Source organism: Ranitomeya variabilis, chromosome 2 (assembly GCF_051348905.1).
Source record: "Ranitomeya variabilis isolate aRanVar5 chromosome 2, aRanVar5.hap1, whole genome shotgun sequence".
NCBI lineage: Eukaryota > Metazoa > Chordata > Amphibia > Anura > Dendrobatidae > Ranitomeya > Ranitomeya variabilis.
The window spans coordinates 927,206,870-927,225,201 of NC_135233.1; the positions used below are offsets into that span (position 1 = coordinate 927,206,870).

The following is an 18,332-nucleotide window of genomic DNA, read 5'->3' on the forward strand; positions in this document are numbered from 1 at the left end:
CCCCCATCCTCAGCACCTTCCTGTATAATGTCCCCCATCCTGGGCCCCATGCTATAATGTCCCCCATCCTGGGCACCTTTCTGTATAATGTCCCCCATCCTGGGCACCTTCCTGTATAATGTCCCCCATCCTGGGCACCTTCCTGTATAGTGTCCCCCATCCTGGGCACCTTCCTGCATAATGTCCCCCATCCTGGGCACCTTCCATTCTTCTCTCCCATTTTAAATGGAAACAAATGATTATACTCGCCTTCCCCTGCTCCCATACCACGAGGTGTCCTGTTTGTAGCCCGCATCTGACTTCAAGGTGTTGGCACAGGCAGCACATGACATCACTACCATGCGCCGCACCGCAATACATTTCACCTGAATGTGCATGCAAGGGCGCACATCCTGGTGAAATTGGCGCTGGCGGACCCCCTACCCACAGGGCCCGGCTCTGTGACCGCGATGTGTGGCAGGCGTCTTAGGTCCTTCAGGAGGTCCTTTATCCTTTTGTAGCTTTAGGATTTAGGAGAGTCTCTTCTAGCTTGTGCTCTTAGCTGCTGTAGGTGTGTTCTTCTCATACATCGCACCCCTCCAGTTTGGAAGTTGCATGTTTGGCGCTCAGGCCCGGACAGTGGAGCCAGGTGTGGAGGAGAGCCTCCATGTTCTTGTAGCTGCAGTCATATCTTTTGGCTGGTGCTCCCAGCCTGTGGTGCAGCTGGCCGGAGCCCGGGCTTCACGCTGCCGACAGTCACAGCAGCAGCGCAGCCCCCTCCCATCTGATGATTTCTGTCCCTCCTCGCTTGCAGTGTTGCTGCTCGTGGTGGACTGTACCATCTGCTCACTGTAATGTAGGGGGAGCTTTTTCTTGAGCCTATTTTTCCTGCGCTCGTCGCTGAAGTATGGTCTCCTCACAGCAGAAGAAACATCACTGAATAATACAGATGCGGCTCACTGTGATAAATGGGAAGCACACAGATGTCACCGAGAAGACACGAGTGACTGAAGTGCAGCACGCCCCCTCCGTGTGTGGAAGAGTCCTGTGGGGGAGCCGCACAGAACAGCCGGTGTCTGCACCTTATGACAGCGCTGCAAGGTGCTGAAGGGACAGAAGCCGGAGAGTCCGGAGCAGCCTGCACAGAGCAGCCGCTGAGGGGAGCCTGCGCCGCCGTCCGCCCGGCCCGCTGCTGCCAGTGCCTGCGCCCCTTTGTCCTAGGTGCCCCCTCCCGGGGAGGAGTTCGGGCCGGGGTCACACTGCCATGCACTGACTGCTCTCCTCCAGGACATCAATGATAGAGGATACCATGACTCTGCTGTCTCTGCTGGGCAGGATCATGCGCTACTTCTTACTCCGACCGGAGACCCTGTTCCTGCTGTGCATCAGCCTGGCGCTCTGGAGCTACTTCTTCCACACTGACGAGGTCAAGACCATCGTGAAGTCCAGCCGGGACGCCGTGCAGATGGTGAAGGGGAAGGTGGCCGAGATCATGCAGAATGACCGCCTCGGAGGGCTGGACGTCCTGGAGGCAGAGTTCTCCAAGACCTGGGAGTTCAAGAGTAACAATGTGGCCGTGTACTCCATCCAGGGCCGGAGGGATCACATGGAGGACCGCTTCGAGATCATCAGCGACCTGCTCAACAAGAGCCACCCCTCCATCTTCGGCATCTTCGATGGTCACGGAGGAGAGGTAGGTAGCACAAGGAGGTTCTCCACATGCCCACGACTACATGCCCATGATCTGAGAATGTGCCACCTGCTCACAACTACATGCCCATGATTGAGGAGGTCCCACCTGCTCACAACTACATGCCCATGATTGAGGAGGTCCCACCTGCTCACAACTACATGGCCATGATAGAGGATGTCCCGCCTGCTCACAACTACATGGCCATGGCTCCGAGAATGTGCCACCTGCCCACAGCTACATGCCCATGATTGAGAATGAGCCACCTGCTCACAAATACATGCCCATGATTGAGGAGGACCCACATGCTCACAACTACATGCCCATGATTGAGGAGGTCCCACCTACTCACAACTACTTGCCCATGATTGAGGAGGTCCCACCTACTCACAACTACTTGCCCATGAGTGAGGAGGTCTCATCTGCTCACAACTGCATGGCCATGATTGAGGGGTCCCACCTGCTCACAACTACATGCCCATGATTGAGGAGGTCCCACCTGCTCTCAATTACGTACCCATGATTGAGGATGAGCCACCTGCTCACAATTACATGCCCATTATTGAGGAGGTCCCACATGTCCACAACTACATGCCCATGATTGAGGAGGTCCCACATGACCACAACTACATGTCCATGATTGAGGAGGTCTCACATTCCCACAACTACATGCCCATGGCTCTGAGAATGAGCCACCTGCTCACAACTGAATGCCCATGATTGAGGAGGTCCCACCTGCTCACAACTACATGCCCATTAGTGAGGAGGTCCCACCTGCCCACAAATACATGCCCATGATTGAGGATGTCCCACCTGCTCATAATTACATTCTTATGATTGAGGATGTCCTACATACCCATGGCTAATGATGTCCTTCATGCCTAAGACTACACACCATGACTGAGGATGTCGCATGCCCATGACTCTGAAAATGTACCACATGCCCATGACTACATGCTCCATTTGCCCATGACTGAGGATGTCTCACTTGATCACATCTACATTCCTATGACTGAGGATGTCACAAATGCACATGACTGTGAAAATATACCACATGCCTATGTCACGGACGGAGTATGTCCCACCTGCTCACAACTATATTTCTGTGTTAGAGGATGTCCCACATGCCCATGACTACATGCTTAACCCTCCGTCAGGGGCAATATGTTTCATAACGAGTTTAGGTGCATTGCGCCTGTCCGGCACAGGCTAGAAAATTGGCTATATTTTCCTTTTTTAAAAATTTCAATGCTCTAAAAGTGATCAGTTACCTTAATAGGAATGTAATAAATGAGAATACATATAATCAGGTGTAAAAAAAATGTTTAATAACCAGAAAAGTAATATGTTTCTATGTCTTGAGCATCCTCCTCACTCTCTCCATCTTGATCTGTATCAGACACATCTGGACATTCTTCCACATCATCTTCTGAAGCAATGTCACTTTCTTCCCCTAAATCTTCTTGCTGTAAGGGGTCTGTCTCATCAGCAAGCAGTATATTTTGCACTTGCTCAACATGAAGGGCATTGGACAAGTCAAATATTCTCCTCGCCATTTCAGAAGAAAAGCTGAAGCAAGAGAGAGAATATGTGTTAGGGCGCAATGTGCCTGAGAAGCACACTCTTATTTCTAACAAAACCTTTTATGACAAATCCACAAATTTAGCACTAGCTATTCATAAAACAAGCTAAAAAAACAATTGGGATGAATAAAAACAGCAAATTCTAATCGTCAAATGTGTGACGCATACAGGGGCAATGAGCCTGAGAAGCCAAAACACTGATATCTGATCTCCTGCAGCTCTGCAGCACAAGAGGCTTCGCAGGTTTCACACAGCCTTTAAAGTTAGGAAAGTACTGGGAGGAGGGTGTTTCCCAGACAAACCACTGAAAATAGAGAAATGAAACTAAGTGAGCTGCGCCTGTCAGATCAGTTGCCCCTGACGGAGGGTTAAGACTCTGAGGATGTCTCGCATGCACAGAACCCCATACCCATGACTACATGTGTCACATATTCATGACTGAGGTTGTCCATCCTTTTCACAACTACATATCTATGCCAGATGATGTCCCAGCAGGCCACAACTACATGCCCAAGACTCATATGCTTGAAACTCTGAGGATGTCCCACCTGCCCATATCTCTGGAACAGCATGGGATCTGAGACTGTGTGTTACTAGATGCTTAGAAACAGTCACCCTAGAGACTAGGGTGCATAACTATAACCTGGGCACTGCTGTGAATGGTAAGATATTGGGGTTACAGTGTGGTACCCTGCACTGGGATATATGCCAGAGATCTGTGAGGACTGTTAGATCACTGTGCCCTTGTATGACGCAATGTGTTATAGTCCAGAATGGCATCCAGGACACACCACATATATCAATAAAGTGCTCCATTTATTAGAAATCTACCACCAGCTCTGAAGGTCGTCTTTTGTGGTTATAAGCAGCTATTATTAGACGGTCACAAGTAAGTATTTGTCGTTACTGTACTAAAGTTAGACCAGACCAGCAAAAATACTGATATTTGGGCCCACTGGCTAGAGATGTTGGCCACCCCTTGGTTCTCTTATTATGTATCCCTTCAGAAATAGTGCATAGGTCACACTGCTCTTATGTATGCTATTTTTACCTTATGAAACGGTCTAGTGACTGGTAAAAAGTGTCTAGGACACATCATAACTTAGGCATGCATACAATACTTCAGGTTTTTTGTGCAAATTGATGCCATTTTTTTTCTTACTATTTCCAATTCATTTAATGGATCAACAACACCAATAATGAGGCTGGAAAAGAACAGGTAGACATGTAATGGTCCTAGCAGGTAGACATGCAATGGTCCTAGCAGGTAGACATGCAATGGTCCTAGCAGGTAGACATGCAATGGTCCTAGCAGGTAGACATGTAATGGTCCTAGCAGGTAGACATGTAATGGTCCTAGCAGGTAGACATGTAATGGTCCTAGCAGGTAGACATGCAATGGTCCTAGCAGGTAGACATGCAATGGTCCTAGCAGGTAGACATGCAATGGTCCTAGCAGGTAGACATGCAATGGTCCTAGCAGGTAGACATGCAATGGTCCTAGCAGGTAGACATGCAATGGTCCTAGCAGGTAGACATGTAATGGTCCTAGCAGGTAGACATGCAATGGTCCTAGCAGGTAGACATGCAATGGTCCTAGCAGGTAGACATGCAATGGTCCTAGCAGGTAGACATGCAATGGTCCTAGCAGGTAGACATGCAATGGTCCTAGCAGGTAGACATGCAATGGTCCTAGCAGGTAGACATGTAATGGTCCTAGCAGGTAGACATGTAATGGTCCTAGCAGGTAGACATGCAATGGTCCTAGCAGGTAGACATGTAATGGTCCTAGCAGGTAGACATGCAATGGTCCTAGCAGGTAGACATGCAATGGTCCTAGCAGGTAGACATGCAATGGTCCTAGCAGGTAGACATGCAATGGTCCTAGCAGGTAGACATGCAATGGTCCTAGCAGGTAGACATGCAATGGTCCTAGCAGGTAGACATGTAATGGTCTTAAAGGGAACCTGTCACCCCGTTTTTTGAAGATGAGCTAAAAATACCGTTAAATAGGGGCAGAGCTGGGCGTTACATTAGTGTCTTTTGTGTGCCTTTATAACCTACCTAAGCTGCCGAAATACCTTTGTAAAGTCGCCGTTTTCTGCTGTCACTCACTCTGGTCTGGTCCTATGGGCGTGGTGACAGCGCTGTTTCTCCCCCAGAAACCTGCTCATCATTACGTTGGTGGCGTAGTGGTGTGCGCATGTCCAAAGCGAAGATCCACTGCCCAAGAGATTCAAAACAGCGCGGTCTTCGATATTCGCAGTTTACCGGTGGGCGCGGCCATCTTTCCTGTGGCCGCGCGTGCGCAGATGGAGCGCTCTGCTGCCCGGGGCTTCAGGAAAATGGCCGCTGCGATCTCCATCTGCGCACGTGCGGAATCCCGCTTTGGACATGCGCACACCACTACGCCACCAACGTAATGATGAGCAGGATTCTGGGGGAGAAACAGCGCTGTCACCACGCCCATAGGACCAGACCAGAGTGAGTGACAGCAGAAAACGGCGACTTTACAAAGGTATTTCGGCAGCTTAGGTAGGCTCATCTTCAAAAAACGGGGTGACAGGTGCCCTTTAACAGGTAGACATGTAATGGTCCTAGCAGGTAGACAGGTAATGGTCCTAGCAGGTAGACAGGTAATGGTCCTAGCAGGTAGACAGGTAATGGTCCTAGCAGGTAGACATGTAATGGTCCTAGCAGGTAGACAGGTAATGGTCCTAGCAGGTAGACATGTAACGGTCCTAGCATGTAGACATGTAATGGTCCTAGCAGGTAGACATGTAATGGTCCTAGCAGGTAGACATGTAATGGTCCTAGCAGGTAGACATGTAATGGTCCTAGCAGGTAGACATGTAATGGTCTTAACAGGTAGACATGTAATGGTCCTAACAGGTAGACATGTAATGGTCCTAGCAGGTAGACATGTAATGGTCCTAGCAGGTAGACATGTAATGGTCCTAGCAGGTAGACATGTAATGGTCCTAGCAGGTAGACATGTAATGGTCCTAGCAGGTAGACATGTAATGGTCCTAGCAGGTAGACATGCAATGGTCTTAGCAGGTAAACATGTAATGGTCCTAACAGGTAGACTTCAATAGTTCTCACAAATTTTTTTTTTCCCAAAATGTGATATAGGCTGTGAAAAAGGAAAGCAACACACTGACCCAAAATCTGATAACTCTTGCAAAGACCAATATTAGACACCAACATCCAAAATCATTGGTGATCTATAGAAATCCACGTGATGCACCTAGAATAGACTGTAATAAATAGCAGTGGTGCTCACAGCTGCACACGGTGTCTGCTGGCTCAGCTCACACTTAGGGTATGTGCACACGTTCAGGTTTTTTCGCAATAAAAACGCTATAAAAACTCATTAAAAACGCATACATTATGCATCCTATCATTTAGAATGCATTCTGCATGTTTTGTGCACATGGTGCGTTTTTTTCCGCGAAAAAATGCATCGCGGTAAAAAAAACAGCATGTTCATTAATCTTGCGGATCTTCCGCGTTTTTCCCGCAATTCTATGCATTTGGAAAAAAACGCACAAAAACGCATGCGGATTTCTGGCAGAAATGTCCGTTTTTTTGTCAGGAAAATTTCTGCTAGAAATCCTGACGTGTGCACATAGCCTAAGACTGCTAGGGTTTAGAGTTTCTGCCTATATGAACTGGAAGAAGAGACTGAGGTTAGATGTATATTTACAAAGTGTAGAAATAAATTGCCTTCTGATGCCCCAATATTTGCTTTTGTGTAAACAATAGTAATGGCAGATGTGTCCATGTGATGTGCGGTTATTTACATAACCGCTTATGGCAAATATGGGTTTCTTACTTTGCAACTGCCCCATTTCTGACCCAAACCCGCGTAGACCATTACACCCCTTGAAAATAAAACATCATTCATCAGATCTTTGGATAATATTGGCCACAGCGGCCAGTTTATTAACAAGCAATAACAAATACATAGCAATTATTGATATAATCTCTAAAATGAGGGGCGGGTTCTTGGAGCTAAAAGATCTGGCTTTTATTTAGCAATAACCAACGAACTTCAACCACCATGTTACCCTCAGCCGTAAACCACCAGCTCGAGGGCACCAAACAACCCGTTCAGGGAAGACTACAACCAAAAACTCCCAGGGTATGACCCCGTCCAGAGCCCATAGCCGAATGCCAGATCAACCCCACCTCATTTTAACTGTCCGGAATTTACTCACAATTCCTTCCCCGACTAATCAGTGTCAACTCCAAGAACCCCACCACCCGCCAACCTAGCCATTGTGACGAAGTACTGCTCTACTCCATCTACTAAAAACAACCATCATTCAATCATTCACGTAAATTGTTTACGCTGCTACACTCGTAAACAAATTTTTTTTATAATATATATACAGTATATCTATCTATCTATCTATCTATCTATCTATCTATCTATCTATCTATCTATCTATCTATCTATCTATCTATCTATCTGGATGGCAGCAAGTTTAAGGGCCTGCTAATATTGTAAAGCCCATTAGGATATTGGGGTCTCGCTGGTTGCTGTCTGCTTCTTGTCATCCTTGAGAATATCTTGGCTTTCATTGGGTGGGCTCCATAGCGAGAGGGGCATGTAGCCTGTGTGTATAGATGACCAGGACATTTCTTTCTGGAGGATCAGACACCACCATTCTCATCACTACTTGGCAGCATTCCTTTCGCATCCTTTTCTTTATTTTCAGATAGAAGATGTCGTACATGGGGGGTTCATTGTATATTTTGCTCTAACATCTGCCCACAAGTCGCCGTCATGTTTCATACAGCTGCCCTGTGGAAGTTTAATTTGTTACAAAAAAAGTTACGCGCCACTTATCGAAGCCGTTTCTTCTTCCTCGCCGCAGCCACATGTGTATTATCCACATGTGGAATTGTAGCAATGAAACTGCAAAGCAGAAACCCGAGGGTCCGCCGTGGATCCCCCTGCAAACAAAAGCACCCTAAAGCCCCACAAATAAGTGGCCATTAGCCCCGTGATCCAATGACGATGGTATTGAGGATTGTGTGACGTTCATGGGTTTATCACAGGCGACTTTGTCTTCTTTTATATTAAATCACTTTATAAATTCTTATTACAGAAGACACCTTGGAAGTGCGGAGATCATCTCACTAAGCTGTAAATGATACATTGTTCTGGGAGCGCACTACAATCGTTCTGCCGGGCAGACCGGCGACTGAATCCAGGATTTCATAGATGTCAGGCATCAGCGTGTCATTTCCAATGCTCCGCTGTTTACCAGGGCTGTAGGCTCACTTATACGGAACAGCGAGCCGCAATTATAACTATAAGACTTCTACCCGCTCATCACTGAATGCAAAGATGGGAGAAAAACAGGCCGCATATGAGACAGTTGTCAGGTTACAGGTGTTTATACTGAAGAACTGGCTCGTGGGTCATTGGCATTAGACAATTCTGGTTATATGGGCAGTTCTCTTTTTTGTAGTATGACAGCTCTACATTGAGCTTGAGCGTCATGTAATTTCTTCAGGGTTAATCATTAGCACTAAGAAAAATTGGGAATAAAAGGAACAAGCCATGGGGCAGCCATATGGCTCATTAATCCCTGTGCTGTTTTATCACTTTTTCTGCACCAGTGTTCATGATCAGATAATACTACTTTACATGCACAATCTCTAAAAAGAATCTGTCAGCAGGTTTTCTGCTATTTAGAATAGTGTTATGCTGCTCTAAATATCAAAAATCTGCTGACAGATTCCATGACACTATATAGGGGCAGAGAGCCTGGGTCACTTGCTCCGCAGCTTGCTGTAGTTTCAGTATAATCAGTGTTTTATCAGCAGGAGATCATCCCTACAGGACAAGGTGTCCAGCTAATGTGTGTAAGCACACCCCCACCACTGATTGGCAGATTTCTGGCATTGTAGGGGTGTGGGCGGGGTTATACAGAGCTCAGCATTCACAGCACTGCTACATCTACAGCAGAGAAAACAGGGAGTGTATCAAAAATGCACCAAACCTCTCAGTACGTGACATCACTGTAATCAGGGTCTCTGCCCCAACATGATCCTGCTCTCAGATCCTGTAGCAAAAACCTGCTGACAGATTCCTTTTTGAAGGTTTTCAATTTAAAGTGTACAGTGAATTATCGTTGATGTGAAAATCTAAAGTTGCGTTAGAAATGGCGTTCTAGAGAGGCAGTGGTCTTCTCAAAGAAGATGGCCTGTATAGATAGGATCTGTTTATAGGAAAGCGGGGGTAGATAAAGGCATGAAGTCATATGACAGGCTAATCAATGATGATGTAATCTTACATCTTCAAGAAAAAATAGAATATGACCAAGAAGGAACAGAAACCTTCTCCAGTGCATAGTCTGTATTTATCCTTCGGTCCCTTAGTCCTGATTTCCGTCTTGTTTCTTTCTGACCATAGGCCGGTGTAGGGGAGGGTGGACGGTGATGGACTATGTTTTAATCATTTCAGATATTGCAGGTAATTATATTAAAGGCCAATAGAAGAGGAATTTCTGCTCCACCATCCGTGGATAGCATAAGAAAGTTTTTGTTGAAGATCCATTAAATAAAGAAAACAACACACAGGGGAACATAAAAACTGACGCGTTTCGAGCGATCAAACCGCTCTTATTCAGGGCTGTGGAGTCTGAGCCCATTTTGGTGGAGTCGGAGTCAGGGAAATTGAGGAGTTGGAGGTTTGGCTTACCGACGCCACAGCCCTGTTTTAAAGGCAACCTGGCAGTAGATTCTTGAACCACTAGAAGCATGAATCAGATACTGGACGCATTATTACAGCTGCGGTGAAAAGCCGGCGAGGATCATGTCTCTCGGATGACAAGTCTGCTATGGGGGGAGACCTTTCAGTTTAGGGGAGTAGGATGAAAAGCCGTCGCTGGGGTCTGGCCCTTGACTAGTATTCCAAGACGCGTGATGCCCAGCAGGTTTTTGGGTATGTTCTCTGAAACTGCAGCATTTTCAATGAGGCAACCATTGATTGTCGCTGCCTGTGGTTCAGGCCGAATGAATCTACTGTCAGGTTCTCTTTAATATATCTAAAAATATTAAAAGTGAAACATATGTAGGGATAACATGCAGGTGCGAGCAAAAAAATATAAAACTTTAGAAATGATAAAAGTCCTTGCTTTGCATTGAGAAAATATTCCCCAACATTGTCAGATGCCATTAGCTGTTGTGATTCATAACGTCCAGGTATTTTGTGGACAAACGGTCTGAACAGTGATTCCTGTGGTGTCAGTGAGGGTCGGAGGCAGCGACAACCCACATTTTAGGCTTCGCTGCCATTCTGTGAGGAGCGCAGAGGACATGGTGATTGCTCATACCCGGGTGCCTCTTCTGACATTGGAAATATTTTAGAGCATCCAGTGATTTCACTTTGGAAATTACTGATCAAGGAGAAAGCTGCAGAGCTCTTCATTGATTTATTTTTTGCTGCTGTACTTTGGCATTAGTGCTGTAAATTTCCTTCAGCTGCTGCTTGAGATCAGGCGAGATGCCTTCCTGGAAAATCGAGCAGGACATGGCTTTGTGCGTGGCGGAGCTGTGATTGGAGCCATCCAAAGCATCTGCACCTACAATAAACAAATCTATTTTACCCGGCCACCTTGAACTAATTATAACGGGTTGTTTTCTTTTTTATTATGATAGGTTTTCCATCTGTGACTTCTTGGAAAATCAAAGCTCTCCAGCCTTGGAGCATAGTGCCAGGTTATAATGGTTACGGTGATGTTTCAGCATATTATTACAGTGGAGCAGAAGTGTCAGTCTATATTTGGGTGCACATCTACGCTATGGAGAAGGATATTGGGTCAGGGCTACAAGTTAACACTGTTTGCATGACGTGACGATTTGGCGGTGACGGTGTTTGGGGTACAGAACGATCCTGAGCACTGTGCAGATTTCGATGCGTGTGGATGAGATTGGTTAGAATCTTCTGCTCCCATGACCAAATGAAATGCAGGATGACTGATGTAGTCCACAAAAATATGAACTGAAGAAGGAAGGAAGAGACTGTGGCTCCTGTGAGCGCTTCCGAGGATGTCAGTGATCCAGGGGAGGTAGACATGAGAGGCTTTATTAAAACTACACTTTTCAGAGATGATCAGACCCCTTAATCAGGTATACCTCCAAAATGCATCGTTTTAATGAAGCCTCAAACTTCTACCTCCTCTGGATCATTGACATGAGCTGCGATCTTTTCCCCCTTCTTCAGTCTCTAGTTCCGGCACATACAGGTCCAGTAAGCAGCGGGCATAGCGCCAACCTTATGGAGGAGCCACCCATATGTTAGAGTGTTGGGCCTGTCTTGGTGAGTAAAGTAGCCTCCACTTACCAAATCTCTGTTTTTGGTTAACTCGCACAAGGAGCTCTTTTCTGTCCTTTTCGCTACATAAATATGAACAGGACACTGGTGTAGAAATGTAACGCGATTCAGATCACTTATGATCCTTCATCATAGCCATCATAAGTGATCCGAAACGCATTTCTACATGATTGCATTGTTCTTATTATTGCAGAATACGTAATAAAGCCATATTGCATTTTATTGGATCGTGGAGCCGGATTTGTTAATGTCCTCTTATCACACGCAGACCGAGTGATCCGTGCCCCCGGTGGGGAGTGAGCTGGACTTTTCATCATTATGGATTAAAATCTCATCCACTTTGCCGCTATTATATTTTGCTGCAGATTTTCCACCTGCAAATTGAAATGGAAAATCTGGAGCCTTTTCTTTGTCCTGTGAACATGGCCATAAGCTGCGGGGTAACGAGCCCAGGCAGGAGATGGGCTGCAGTCTCCTTCAGAGTTGTCCTAGGTCTCTTGGTGAACACTTTGCATTGTCACTCAGTTTTCAGCATGGCTAGCTGTTTCTTTGTGTACACTTTGCATTTTTAAGGCTTATGTCAGTTTTACGCAGAGATTTTGAGTGACGTGAACATTTTTGCATCCATCCACTGCCTGCTACTTCTCAATAACCTTGTCACAGAGTTGTCGTTGATGCCAAGAATCTCCCTCATCAGCAGCAGGCCCTTCCAAATACACGGCTTCATATTAATGTGGCGGCTAAATCACTGGGCTGTTCCGGAGATGATATATGTGTGTGACAATGAATGATGAGTGATTATGCATTTTATTATTTATCGCTGAATAATCGTGCGAAGGTCACTTAGTGGAAATTGGGTTTTAATTTTGACTTTAACCCCGTATATGACGCACAAGTCATTGAATTCCTTGTGTTAGGAAACGATACCACGTGTGTCCTGCATGGTGAATGCCCAGGCACAGGAGCCATTTCTCCGATCCCAGATGTTTAACCTTTTATATGCTGCTGTAGTTGGGAGCAACTCTGGTGGTTCATAGAGGGAAGGTGTTTTCTGTCTCGTTCTCTGTGATGTGATGTAGACGATGTATGAAGAACATGTGGATGTCATGCCATACCTTTTATCCTCAGGGAGGAATACGAGGCCCATAAGACTCTCTGGGCCAGCTGACAGGCTCAACAAGGAGAGACGGCATTCTCCTTAGGCCTCATTTAATCATCTGTTTTTCACGGCTAGAACACGTACCCATTATAATTCATGGGTCCAGTCACATGTCTGTGATTGTCAGTGGACCACGTGGTCACAGAATATTCATGGAGACATGTCCATTTCTGCAGCTAAATACAAGTTTACTTTCCAGGTTTTAAGCAAGTAATCCTTGGCCTCAATGACTTTTCTTCATTTTTTGACCCACGGCCCTAAGCAAAATTTGCATACATATACCTGGTACGTAATATTAGGTTGGTGTTCAAGCCATACACATAAAACTATATTCACATGTCTGGTAGTCATCCATAAGAGCGAATCCTGCAACAATCCGTTGGCAAAAAAGTGAAGGCAGAACTTTTTTGTCCAGCTAAAAAAAAATGATTTAAATTAAGATTTTTTTTTTTACGTTAACGTCTATGGAAAACTGATCCGTTAACTGATCCATTTAGCCAAAAAATGGATCCTTTTCAAATTAAAGAAAAATGGGCGGCTGTTTATTGGATCCGTTTTCCATAGACTTCAATATTAAAAAAACAGATTCAGTTTTAAGTTGTTTTTTTTTTTTGCCGGACAAAAAAGTTATGCCTGCCCAACTTTTTTTGACCACGGATTGTTACTGGGTACATTCTAACTGATGATTACTGCACATGTGAACATAGCCTTAGACTGTCATCCTAACCCTATCACTAAAGGTAGAGTAGCCCACAGTCTAGTGTGGATGGGGCCACACAAATGTCTGATGTCAGACCGCCGATCATTTGATTATCACTGAGGTAATCTGCCGTCCGAGGAATCTGGCAACGACTCTCTCATAGAGATCACAGGAGCCCTCAGCTGCTGTCTATGGGAGAGTAGGGAGAAGAGAGCTGCAGGGAGAGAGAGCTGCAGGGAGAAGAGAGCTGCAGGGAGAGGAGAGCTGCAGGGAGAGGAGAGCTGCAGGGAGAGGAGAGCTGCAGGGAGAACAGAGCTGCAGGGAGAGAGCTGCATGGAGAAGAGCTGCATGGAGAAGAGAGCTGCAGGGAGAGAGAGCTGCACGGAGAAGAGATCTGCAGGGAGAACAGAGCTGCACGGAGAGAAAGCTGCACGGAGAGAGAGCTGCACGGAGAAGAGAGCTGCACGGAGAAGAGAGCTGTTGACCCAATATTAGGCCCTTAGCTATCTAGTGTGTATGAGAGGCTTTGTGTTTTCAGTCATCTTAGTCTGACTTATCCCTAATATCTTTACAAAATTATATATTTCTGCACAGTGCATACAATGAAATCTAATACTTAGCTCCCATATGCAAGGCCGTATTACAGCTTCTAATAACATACTATGTGGCACCGATGTGCCTTAGATTTGATATAGAGGAAACAGAGGGCATTATATAGTGAAATCTATGAAGTAAAATGCATCAGACGCCGTATAACGGAGGTTCCACCCTACAAGCTGTACTAGTTGTGATTAGAATAGTTATGTAGTTACGTTGCTTTTACTGCTCTTTGAGTGTTGCCTTGGTTTGATATGATGTATCCCAATCTTAAAGGGGTGGTCTGGTCAAAACTGATAAGTCTGTGTGACTGCAGACTTATGAATCCCCCCAGAGCATGCACTGTGGGCTGCGGGGATTCGACGATTTCAGACCTGGGACCGGAGGGGATGAGTTATACATACTCCCGGCCAGTGGGCACGGTCTCACTCTCCATACACTTGTATTATTCCAAGGCCGGACCCCGTCTAGTGAAACGGACAGCCGCACTAAATACAAGTGTATGGTGAGTGAGGCCACTCCCACTTGCCGGGAGTATGTATATACTCATTCATCCCCTCCGGTCCTGGGTCTGAAATCGGTGAATCCCCGCAGCCCATAGTGCATGCTCTGGGGGATTCATAAGTCTGGCAGTCACACAGAGTGACTGCAGACTTATCAGTTTTGACCAGACAACCCCTTTAAGCACCAGATGGTATAAGTTGAGACCCCCACTTTTAGGTGTGACTATGAACAAGCCTGCTGTTATTTTTTAAATGGAGACTGTCAGCACAAAATGACTGTTCAAACTAAGCACACAGGATCAGTGCACCATTGAAGTGGAAAAACAGTTTACTGCACCTTCCTACCCTGTTATTTTTGTTTCTATCTCCACCCTTTTCTTTGATTGACAGCTCTGACTTTACCGTAGAGAGAGAAGGGTAGAGACAGATGGAAAACAGGAAGGTGAGAAGGAGCACTGAACTGCACCTGTGCTTGGTCTGAACAGTCATTTTGTACTTGCTGATGGTTGAACAACCACTGAGTTACTATCATGTGGTGAGGGATCATTACATTTCCTCAGCCATACACAATCTAGTCCTTATTGGTAATTAAATCAGTTCAACTTGGCCATACGTGTTCAATAGTACCAGGTACTAAACAGTTTGTCTGTGAATATGCTTTCAATGAAAGATTTTTTTAATAACGAAGGGATCAGACATGGCCGACATTATTTCCTAGATTGATCGGATAGAACTCATCATTCACCAGATAAACAATGGTTGTGGTTGGAAGCGTAATGTCTGTGGTCACCTTTTCGCCTTCACTCTGTCGCCTCTTCCTATAGCAATTTGTGAATCCGCACTTTTGTCTTAGAGGAATAATTTGCTTGTGTTGTCAGGTAAGTGGCACGTGCTGCAATTCTTTTCCGAGCTTCGTCTGTTTTCCATATATATCGGCCGGATTTCTACAAAGATGCAGTTAGCTTTTATTGGGCATTGGACAAGTCTTGTAATTCAGCCTCGATCACCGGGATTTACACGATATCAAAGACGACATTTGTCTCCATCCATTTGATTTGGTTTTATCTGCATGACGTGATAATGTAATAGAGCTTTCACTCCAACAGATGTATATGCCTTGTTCTCAGCCGACCCAATTAATGGCAAACTGACACTCCATTCCCGCAAACGGTGGAAGACGCTATGGTGAAATTGCCCTGCTAAATAGAAGATAAAGAATGTCTCACATCAATATCCATTTTATGCTTTTCCTATAACATTTAGTGATCAATTTTGTGTTATTTATAGTTCTCATCTTCTCCTACATAAGAATGAAGATTACTAATAAGAATATTGGAAAGGCATGACTACTAGCGGGAAGATTTATTACCGTATATTGTGACATATGTAATGTTATGTGATAGTATAAGGTCACTAAAGGTCCCCATCTACAATAGATGAAAGTCATCCGTCTGATTAGTATGGGGGCTTTCTAGCTCACCCCGACAGAGGTTGAGGGAAAGCTAGTGCAATTGGATTTTCAGTACCTGAAACTTTTTTTTTTTCGGGGAAGATAAGTCGCTGCCAGAGGTTTCTGAAGGCTGCTTTATCTTCTCTCCAATCTAAAAAATGCATGAATACTCCGCCGAGTATGGGGGAGTCAGGAGAAATAGTTGTCTGCCGAATGACTGTTCAGCCAACGGCTGCCTGATGTGGATGGCCAGCTTAAGTCCTTGTTGGACAGATTTCTAATTACAAAACAGCTCTGACGGCTATGCCAGGCCCATTTCCGAGTAGATGCTCGTAAATTTGAACAGAATTCTATGAGGGAAATGTATAATTCCTCGTTGCCAGTTTTCTGGCGTCGAGAAGTCACACAATTTGGCACAAAGGGTAATGGTGAAAACATTTTGCCTTGAGACCAACTGCCACTAAAATAAAACCTATATAATGTTTGCCGGAAAATGAGAATAAATTGTTGCTGAGATTTATGCCATCTCATAGCTGGGATTGATTTGTATGTAAGTACCAAAAGATGGCCCAAATGTATTAAGAGGCACACCACTCCATGGGGCATGAAACGCCAGTATTGTTATCTTCCGCCCATGGACCTCACCGTGCTCTTTCAGGGTTTCAGTACTTGGCAAGAACAGTATTTTCAGCGGCGTTACTTCTTACCTTCCTGTCAGAAGCTGGAATGCCCAACGCTCTGAAGCCAAATATGTACAGGGTCGAAGGAATTTCTTATATTGGATTTGAAACCTAAGACAGTACTGTTTGATGAATCATGACACTTTATTCTCCATTTATAACTTGTATGTTTTGTGATAAAATTAATTATAACTTTTTCACTTGTTCCCGATCATCGGGCCTTGTAAACTTACCTTAAGATCAGCCGGAGAATGAGCAAAACACTAGTTTACTGGTTGATTAGATCGTTCACGTGGGCCTTTAATTCACCCTTTTTGGCAGACCATTACTCAATCTAAACAGGAGATGTGCAGCTGACAACACGCACACTGTATGGGAACAGGACAAACATATTAACAATTGTTGTGCCCCCATGCATTTTTAGGTATGGGGCCATAATGAGAGCAGTTGTTTATGGGAAGAAATAGGATTGTCCTAAAGGGCCTTCACCCTCTTTCTGACCCAATTTATACTTAGAAACTGTTATAAAATGACAATACACAATATACAACTTGTACAATAAAGATAGCCATTGTGCTCTTCCGATAATTCACTCTTCATATGTCTGTCCCTATAGCAGAAGATACGATTTCAGTATTAATGGACCGTAAGATAATGTTACTGTATGGATATCCCTTCCCATTTCTTGTCTAGGAATCTCTCTTACCACTGCACTGTGTTGTTGATTAATGTCGATGTAGGTTTGTCACTCAGAATATTGATGAATTATTAGGCTCTCTGCATATGTTTAGGATTTGATGTAGGAAAGATATATATCTTTCTACCGTGTTAGAAAAATATTTAGAATTGAGAGTCCTCAGTGGTTGATACCTTTTAATGGCTAACTGAAAAGATGGTAACAAATTGCAAGCTTTCGAGACTACACAGGTCTCTTCATCAGGCATAGACTAATAGAAATTCTGAAGAATCACATATTTATGCACAGTCCAGTCCAGAAATAATGCCATAGATAATGGACACAACTGTTTATCACTCTCACATAATGGTAGTTCTGCTTCTCGTCACCTGTCTTATCTATGGCATTATTATTATTATGGCAACCACTGAGGACTCTCAATTCTAAACATTTTTCTAGGATTTGATGAGCATTTTCTGTGCCTTATTCCTCATCAGATTCGCTGACATTCTTCATCCATTGCAAGTGAATGGGGCATTTCATACCACATTTACATTCTCCAGAAAAGATCTAGAGCTATAGTTGTCCAACCTGTGGAAATAATGAGCATATCCATTCTTCCCTCAAAATCTGCATAGAAAGACCATGCATTATTCACGTTGTATGGCCTTGGGGCTATTCCTTGGGTGGTACATCCTCAGAAGAATTCTGATTCAGTCTCAAATCCTCTTGTAAGTACACGCCAGATTTGCTGTTGCCACACTGTGGTCCTCATGGGGTGTGGTGGCCCCAGAGCCTTTACAACATTTGCTGTTTTAGTGTCTCATTAATGGTTGTCAATGACCATGGAGGTGGATAGTTATCGTAGGCAGCTGTAAAATTGATGTCATTTATTGGCTTCTGTGTTGTTGACAAGCTATTTTCTAGCTGTAAACTGGTTAGTCACCATAAATAGCCGT

At 44.8% G+C, this 18,332-nt stretch overlaps 1 protein-coding gene across 1 annotated transcript in view; it reads left to right on the forward strand.

Annotated features, from left to right (window-relative positions):
- The first annotated feature begins 995 nt into the window (after window positions 1-995).
- The window catches only part of PPM1L (protein phosphatase, Mg2+/Mn2+ dependent 1L), a 265,595-nt gene continuing 248,258 nt past the window's right edge, over window positions 996-18,332 (forward strand). The window contains exon 1 of the mRNA XM_077290641.1: window positions 996-1,672. Within this exon, the coding sequence (XP_077146756.1) occupies window positions 1,274-1,672 (399 nt within the window). The 5' untranslated portion in view covers window positions 996-1,273. The remainder of the gene's footprint in view (window positions 1,673-18,332) is intronic.